General features: G+C 41.6%; 2 protein-coding genes across 9 annotated transcripts in view; one reads left to right on the top strand and one right to left on the bottom strand.

Annotated features, from left to right (window-relative positions):
- The window catches only part of TCERG1 (transcription elongation regulator 1), a 42,166-nt gene extending 37,233 nt beyond the window's left edge, over positions 1-4,933 (top strand). For 6 of the 8 annotated variants that reach the window (XM_035105328.2, XM_035105329.2, XM_035105331.2 and 3 more), the window contains one exon: positions 130-4,933. In XM_035105328.2, the coding sequence (XP_034961219.1) occupies positions 130-331 (202 nt within the window). In that variant the 3' untranslated portion in view covers positions 332-4,933. The remainder of the gene's footprint in view (positions 1-129) is intronic. The other 2 variants (XM_035105330.2, XM_035105334.2) reach the window with 1 other exon arrangement.
- On the bottom strand, positions 4,734-5,969 carry GPR151 (G protein-coupled receptor 151). Its single transcript, XM_035099366.2, has one exon. The coding sequence runs from the start codon at positions 5,967-5,969 to the stop codon at positions 4,734-4,736; it is 1,236 nt and encodes a 411-aa protein (XP_034955257.1).
- Between the last annotated feature and the right edge of the window lie 3,191 nt (positions 5,970-9,160).

Raw genomic sequence — 9,160 nt, forward strand, 5'->3', positions numbered from 1 at the left:
AGATTTATTTTGGTGGGTGGAATTGTTACTGGGACACCTCTCCACTAGTATCTTCACCAAGATTCCAGTTCATTTCTGTGGTGCACCCAGTCATCCAATGGTAATGAAGACCTTTACACTTAATTGCAGATCCAAAAAGCTGATCCAGGAATCTGACCAGCACCTGAAGGATATCGAAAAGATATTACAGAATGACAAACGTTATCTGGTACTTGACTGTGTGCCGGAGGAGAGACGCAAACTCATTGTGTCCTATGTAGATGACTTAGATCGCAGAGGTCCCCCGCCTCCTCCCACAGCTTCAGAGCCTACAAGACGAACAACAAAATAATTGTGACATACTCTTGAACAAGAATATCTGTTAAGTCAAGAAGATTGCATGAGCCATCTGTCAGGTTTAATCGTATACATTACCATGAACCTATTGCAAAAACCATCCAAGGAGCAGAGAGAAAAGCAACATTTGTGAACATAAAGCAGTCTCTATACAGAGAGAACATTTGCATTATCGATGCTTTTTCTCTTTGTCGCATGACTGACAAATATTCTAACCATGCAGCTATTTCCAGTGATTTTTAGGTCCTAGAACAATGCGATATCTGTGTACAAGGTTTGAATGTTGGTAGCATTTTGAGGCGTTCTTGGCAGCGTTACATGTGAAAGCCTTGGGATGATTGATATTTGTGGTTTGAAGTTAAGAACGGCAAAAAATACCACAGATATCCTAATGGGAGAGCCAAGGTCAGGCATTCTTATGATTAAACTATTGACTGCTGAAGACAGCAGTAAGATTATGCCCCTTCATGAACCTGAAAATATAGGGCCTAATTCTCTACTCATGTGTGGCCTTTCCTGTATATAAATCAGGACTAACCCCATTAACGTCAGATCCAGCATGAGAGGAGAATGAGCCTTGCAGTGACCAAATTGAATAAACACCATTTGATCTTGTTCACAGGCCTGCTTTGATTCCCCCCTCTCCTTGTCCTCCCCAGTAGGCACAATCAAGTTGCTTTGCCCAGTAGTCTGGTAATGTTTTTGCTGTAAATTGGAAATGCACAGGAAAAAGTGTGTTCCCCAGGATAGCACGGTTGTACAAATAAACTTTTATTTACCATAAAGTGATCTCTACCAACTTCTGGATTAGAATATGAAGTTCCCTTCTGGGTATTTCTTGTAAACTATATTCCTGTTTTGAATGTTAAACTTGTGTTTCTAAAGTTTAATTTTGAAATGTTGGGATTGTTCAGTTTACGTATTTGAACGACAATAAACCAACCCTTTTTATATATGGATTGTAAATGCTTAGTAAATGGCTCATTACATTTGGGCAGAGTGGAGGAGGGAGAATGTGAAGCAAAGGAATTACCATATCCATAGCCCTTGCAGAGTATAAGATGGTGGCACATTTTTCTATTCCCTTCTCCCCTTTTTAGATAGATAGGGGTGTTTTTTCTTATTTCATTTCCAGGTTTTCTTACCCAGTGGGAAGGAAAATAAGTATATTAGCTCCAAGGCTGGCATAATTTGATGTTGCCACACCTACAGTGGGAAGACTTATGAGGGCTAACATTCGCGGACTTCCTCAGGAATCATAGGATCACATCCTAAGTGTTTATTTGATGAATCAGGCAATCTGGAAATCATACAAATAGGCATGGGATTTTTTTGGAGAAATCACCTACACATTTAAAGTAGTCAAAATGCAAGAGCATGGGCATCATAATGGTGTGTGTGTGTCATTTTTTACTTTTTGAGGGATTGTATGAAGGATATTGCTTGCTAAGGGTTTGCAGTGTATTCAGAGGATTCCCAAGCTAAAGTAAATTGCTTTAGAGGGATTCTGGCATTGTCCAAGGTGAAGCAGTATGTATGAGATGCCTCAAGGCAAGAATCCCACCCCCAAAGTTTGGTGATTTGAACACCCAACAAATGCTGTAAAGAACATGTCTCTAAAGCTTACCTTTTAACAAAAATGGCAGGGTGGTTTGAGGAAAAGGTAAAGCACCTGTTGTGATTGACAGGTCTAGCTTGAAATCAGAGGGAATGATTACTGTCCAACTAGATTTGACTGTCCAATTCCAGTGCTTTTGGGGGAGGGATGTGGGAGTAAATAGCCTTAGTGTTGAATAAAATACTAACAGTATCTATATTTTGTTGAATTTCAAGGTAAAAATAAAGTATAGCTTTCATTTCTGAGTACCACAGAGCACTTTAGCCGCAAATGCTTCTTTTAAAAATGCATAATTAGTATGTGCACATTTCCTCACTAATGAAAGTAAAGCGAGTTCTGTAGGGCCCCTTTGTCTTTAGAGTTGCCAGATCATTTATGATACTCGCCATGAATGGAAAATTATGGGGTTGTTGTCATAGGTTGTATATGCATTTACAAACACCCCCCGCCCCCTATTGCTTGCAGACCATTTCAATCAAAGAACTCGGATCAACAGATGACTGGTGGAATATTTCTCCTGTATGATTCCAGAGACATCCTACAGATGCAAAGTATTATTACTGGTATTACTGGTATTCCTTTTGCGTCTCTTTCTATGGTGCTGGTGAGGTATGCAATATAAACAGTGTCTTTGGTAAAGACTTGTCTTTATAAACTTGCCTGCTTTTGGGGGGGGAGGAATACATCTTGCTTTTGTGGTTGCATCAAATATAGTATTTACTTCAATAAGGTGAGCCTGGTGCAGTAGGAGCAAACTTCACACCCACGTCTTATTGCACAAACAGTAGCCAATGCAGTTGCAATCAAACTAAGTGTAGTGATGAAAGATACAATGCTCTGTACACAACCAAGTGAAAATACATGCATTTATGGATACCCAAACAACTTGGAAGTTTATTGAAACTGTCATGTTTAACCACACATAATCTAAGTAGTTGTTCGGGTTGGCAATTTTTTTACAAGCAAAAATATGGTAGCACGTGATCCAAGAGCTGCATCTCAGGATATTTTGCAATGTCACAGAAGCACAACTCTTTTTTGGCAAAATGCAGTGTTGCTGTTCCAGGTTTTGATCCAGTGGAATAATCTGCTAATGTAAAAAGGGGAGGTGATTTCTACCAGTTCCCATTCAGCCCGCTTTGCCACCTAACACCTTTCTGGAAGATCTGCCAACTCCCTGAACAGACTGCAGGAGGAAAGGGGAAGCAGTGAAAATTATTTTTTGCCATATGATAAAAGACCCCCTCCACTGGATCAACATCTGTTCTGCAAGGAGAAAAGGCATCACTGGATTTCATCCACAATATGCATTGTTACTCCCCAATGTCCTCTGTTCTATTAATGCAGCCTAAGGCAAACTCATTGAATCTCACAGTGTAGTAGCCACTAGAGGCAACAGAAATGTCTTTGGCCAGCCCTGTTAACTGAGTTCTATGCATTCAAAATGTTTCCAGGAACAGTTGTTGTGTCCCTGTTCGTTTCAGAGGGATGTGTACCAATTAAAATGTCATCAATACATTGGAATCGAATAGCTGCAAGATCTGAACTGTAACTTTAATCCCCTGAACTTTTTATGTATGTACAGTTCCACCTTTAAGCACTCAGAAAACCTATAAGGATGAATAGCACTTACGTTTTAAAAGCTAGTTTGCTGGAGTCAGTTTTTCCTTTCATAAACAAATGTGCTTCAGCAGTTATGAACAGTATTGCTATGTGATGGATAATGCATGTAGCATTGCACTGAAATAAGACTAATCACTGTCCTGCATATACAAAAGTTATATTCCCAGAACTGTGGAAATGAGCCACACCTGATGATAGAACTCAATCAGCAACTCACTTGCTCTTTTCAAAAACAGTATTTTAAATGAGTCCTCGTATGAAGATGAAACAGCCAACTGTATCTACAACTGAGAGATAAAGTAATATATAAATTATGTACCTTTGGAAAAATATATATACCGGTTGCATAATAAGGTCCTGGTGCATTTGATGTAAGTGAAGTGATACCACCTCATTTTGACTCTTGTTCAAAACTCGCCTTGCTGCCAAATACAAATGTTATATTAATTGCTAAATGACTATACAGTGGAATGGAAGATTTCTACACAGCCTGGTTTGGAACACTATACTGTACTTAAGACTACAAAACTCATTTCTGTTATTCGTGTAAAGTGGCAAGCCCATTAAGAAGGCTGATCGGTTAGCAGAAAAACATGAGCCACATTGTCTTTGAGCATGTTTAATACATATTAAGTGTAATAATGAGAGAACCTGCAATGCATACTGCTTCATTAGTTAAAACCAAATTGCACCTTTTGCTCTGCCCTTCTTTTTGAATTGGTCAAAACCTGTTCAAAGCTGTAATTGTTCACCCCAAAGCGTGTCTACAAAACCTGCTATATACAGTATATGTATTATAAATAAGCACAAAGCCCTTCTGTTTTAAAGTCATCTCATGCAATTTCAGCTCACTTATTGATGCAAAACTACTTTGCAAATGTAACCAAATTACTATTTTTTCCTTCCTGAAATTTCAACTTAAATCACCATCCTGAAAGTACAAGACATGCATTTTAAGTAAAATGAGAAATAAAAATCTCAGAGCAGAATAACTGGAATGATTAACTGACAGTTGCATTTGTTCATTACATTAATTCCGAAGACGTTGATAAGTCCCAAGCACACATGCAAAGGTGTAAAACTAAAGTAGTATACCAGTTCAGCATTACTCCGAGTAAGCAACAAAATTATGATTATATATATCAGCTTTCTAACTTCAGTTCTGTTGATCACAACCTACTGTCTCTTGCCCTTCATGTTCCCAAGGAATAGGGTCATTGTCTTGAGCATCGGGAACTGCTTCCCTGTCGTGCCAGAATTGTTCAACATCTGGCAAAATGGGCATCTCCTTCTTGATTTCCATGCTTTCTGAGGTTTGAGGGACAGAGGGGGGCTCTTTTTCTTCATCAGGAGTCACTACCTCTGGAGAAGGAGCAGAATCTGGGGCTTCCTCCGTGTTGTCAACCACTGTTTCCTCCTGATCTTCTGGGGCAGGCAGAGGTTTCTTCAGCGTAAGCCTTTTCCACAAGCCTTTGAAGCCCTCCCTGAACTCTTCTGACATCAGTACAAAGATGAGAGGGTTGGCCGAAGAGATGGCAAACATCAGGACCTGGGTAGTGGCCATGAATCCTTGTGGGGGAGCAGGCCCACCCTTCTTCAGGTGCCAGACCCACAGCCAAGATATCCAGTCAGGAAGCCACATCACGGCAGAGGTGATGGTAACACTCAGAAGCATCATAGTCAGGCACCTGGATCTGATCTGGTTCCTCAGGTTCTGAGTCTTGGTCCCCCTCCGCTGGCATCTCCCATAAGCTCTCCAGAAATAAAAGAAAGCAAAAGTGAGGGGGGTGCAAAAGACCAGCAGGGGATAAAGCTTGACAAAGGCTGACATAAACTTGTGAGCATGGGCTGGAATAATCACGACGCACAAAGCAGAGCCTACCTCCGGCTCCCAGAGGCTGCTGAAGAACCACAAAGGCAGCGGGATTCCCAAGGCCAGCAGCCAAATCGCCAGCAGCACAACGAAGATGGTGTGCCATTTGATGCTCACCTGCTTGGCCGGGTTATTTGCATACATGAAGCAAGTCTTGGCAACCACAGCGATGGTCAAGCTCTTGGCCGTCATGCAAGCGTGTCGGAACCAGTCGGAGGTTTTGCAAAGAAACCACCCCAGGTACCAGGCTCCTTTGGAGTAAGCCGCTGCCCTGAAGGGAACAACAAAGAGGACGAGGAGCAGGTCTGCCAGGCTGAGGTTGAGGATCAAGGAGTGGATCATGGACGGCTTCCCTTTCTTGGAGTTGTACAGTAGGATCCCAATGACACACACATTCCCTGCAAAGCCAGCCAGGCAGATCACCCCCAAGAAGGCTGGGATCACCACCTTCCACTCCTTGGAATCCTGGGGCTCATAGCCGCCTGCATAATGGATTGGTAAAGCCAGGGAACTGTTCATGGTGCTGAAGGCAGATTCTGTCCACCAAAGCGTCTGTTATTGTCGATGATGCACGCCAATGGGACTTAAATCCTCCCCGTGCTGTTCTGTCTCCTTTAAGCCCTCTGTGGGTGAGGCAAATCTACCATTCTGTAAGTAATACAAAACCTCTGCGAAAAGCCTTGATACAGTACATGTGGTTCTAGCCAGACCCTCTCATTGCTATATACCTGCGACGGCTTTGATTGACAGTCCCCTGGTGGGAGCACGTAGCCTGCTGCTTATTAGCAAGTCTAATAACCAGTGTAGCAGCCCCATGGAGTAATTAAAGTGATTCTTCCATAAATGATGTAAAACTCAAAAATGCTGTGCCCAATTCCTTTTATTACTATTATTTTTTTACGAACGATAATGTGCAACTAATCTCTGGACATTTATTAGAGTAAACAGCAGGACTGAATGGTTTTCTGATTTCAATGCTAATTTGAACTTGGGCCATTGGCTAAAATAATTCTGCAATCATGCAAAAAATATGTAGAACTCAAAAAGCTCCACTCCAGGTGCTACAGGTACAAACTTTATAGAAAATTGCCTTTGCAGTTCTGGGATTTAATGACAGGGTGGTGTCACTGCACAGACTCTCTTAATGATTTGATAAACATTTGACGTGGGTATATTCCATGCTCTTTTACTGGGGGTTTTTTAAACTTACATTTTTATTATTTTAGATCATTTCACAGGATATAGATTTTTCTCCCTTCGCATCTTATCCTCACAACCACCCGATGAGGCAGATTCAGTGAGAAACAGACAACCAGTGAGTTTCATGGCTGAGTTGGAATTTGAACCCTGGTCTCCCCAGTTCCTAGTCCAACACAGTAACCACCACACTTTGCCGAGAATCAACATTCTACTGAAGTTCAACAGAAATTTATCCTCCCGGAATTTAAGACCATTATATCTAGGCCTGTCTTCTGGGAAAGTTGAGAGCAAGTCCTTGCCCTCTTCTATGTGACAGACCTTCTCCTATTTGGAGAGTCCCACCTCAGTTTTCTTTCCTCCTGGCTGAACATGCCCATTTCCTTCAACTTTTCATCACAGGACTTCTTTTCCATACTGCTGACCACCTTTACTGCCCTCTTTGGAACCTGTTCCAGTTAGTTTATATACTTCTTAAAGTGTGGCATCCAGAACTACAGCTAGGTACAGGATGCCAACAAGTAAGTAGGATGTGTTTTTTACCATTGAATGATCGGTGAGGGTTAATGGGCTTTTGTATTTAATGCTACATCACTGTCCACAAATTTAGTGTCAGATAGCCTAGAAATTATGATAGTTGAAAACCAAAACCTCAAATATTTGTCTAGTGTGGAGAACAAAGCCTTGTTGCTGCTGCTGCTGCTATATTTGCTCTATTTAATATTCTCAGCCAGTTCAATCTTACTAAAAGCTGGCATCGGGTATCATGTAGAAAAACAAATGGGTAGAAATTGAAATTGAAATGGACATGTGCGTAGCCACTATTTTAATAAGGCTGTTGTTGCACTGCTTTTCCCACCTTTGCGGGTAAGCAGGAAGGAAAAGATTCTTTTTGCTTTCTGATCCAAGGAAGACAGTGAAGTGGGTTGTCTGTTTATTATTCACTCACTGTTCCCCAGCTGGTGTTACAAATGGGCCACTTTTTAAAGTGACAAGGAACATTATTCTCATTGCAGCACATTAGTGCATATATAATTCATTTCCTCTTAGAAAGCCTCCGCAGCACTACCTGCTGCTCATTTTTTCTGTGCCATAGTTTGCCTGATACTAAAGGTGTGTAGGTGGTGGGAGTATCAGTGAGCTTGTGAGAACATGGATCATATTCCCAGGTGTCGACCTGGCTTGCTGATTTGTTGATTTAGCTACTTTCTTCAAGAATGGTGCCAATGTGTTCATTCCTATTTCTCTCCTGCCACCAAAAACAAACACAGCCCTCTGATTTCAGATGGTAGGTTACTTTGTTTTTACAGTGAAAGTAGGTACCACTTCCGTTTGGTACCTAGCCATTTCCCCTTCCTACTTCTCTGTCCACACCTTCCCTCAATCTGCTTAGGAGGCTTGAGAGAATCCCCCAAAGCAGATTGACAGATGTCGTCCCACTTCCACAATGACTTCCTTGGATACATCGCAACAATGGAAACTTACTTCTCCAAATGCACAAGCTGCAAACCACACAAAATGCAATGAAATACTCTGCAGCGATATCCTCCTACAGGTATAACCACTAGCATGGACCCACTCACAAGTAATACTCTGCTGTGGTCCCCAGTATTTGCCCCAACATGCTGTGTGGGAAAAGAAAACTGCTGCAGACTTGGCCTGCCTTCCTCAGGGTTAGCAATGCAATCATTATGGAAAACTCCCATGAGGATTTGTGTCTATTTTGAAAGCTTCCATCTGTCAGGGCTAAATGCATCTGATACCAAAAGCTATTGCAAAGCCATCTAAGCAAAAGAAGAGCAGGGGATAGCTGCCACCTGCAAATATTAAGCTATATTAGCACATGTAATATTTGAAGCATCAGTACTTTTCTTGATTGGCATGGCTGATCATGCAACTAACATTGTTAGCCAAAATAGTGTCTACCTGACATATGCAGTGTGCACTTTGTTGGGTTGACAGCTGGGTATTGCTGTTTTTCACATTGGCAGCCTGTGTTCCAGTCTCTGTTCATCCTTGTGAGACGTTGGTGGCCTTTGCCATATCACTGTCTCCAGCCACATACAGCAAGTATACCCATTCACATTGACAGCTACAGCCAGACAATTCCATGGGACCTGAATGAACATTGTCTATTTGTGTCCATAGAAAATCTCTGCACGCAACAGCATGTTTCCTTGAGCCAACCTCCCTTGCTGCATCCAACTCCTGGATTTGCTTATCTGTAAAATGGAAGCAATGGCGACCTAACTCATGAGCTACATGCAGTGCTTTTTTAAAATAAAAAAATGTTTAGGGACACTCTCATTTGGACTCAAGAATATCACAATTTTATAGTTCAAATCAGGGAAAATAAACACAGTAAATGGACAAAAGTACTAAGAACATGTATTACCTCATATTACACAGCTGACAGCTGACAGTAACTTCCACAATGAGGCCAAACACCATACATCCACATTCCACACTGCTTCGCACACTAAAAGCTCACTTCCATCTGAGACTCAGGAAAC

Source organism: Zootoca vivipara, chromosome 2, assembly GCF_963506605.1.
Source record: "Zootoca vivipara chromosome 2, rZooViv1.1, whole genome shotgun sequence".
NCBI lineage: Eukaryota > Metazoa > Chordata > Lepidosauria > Squamata > Lacertidae > Zootoca > Zootoca vivipara.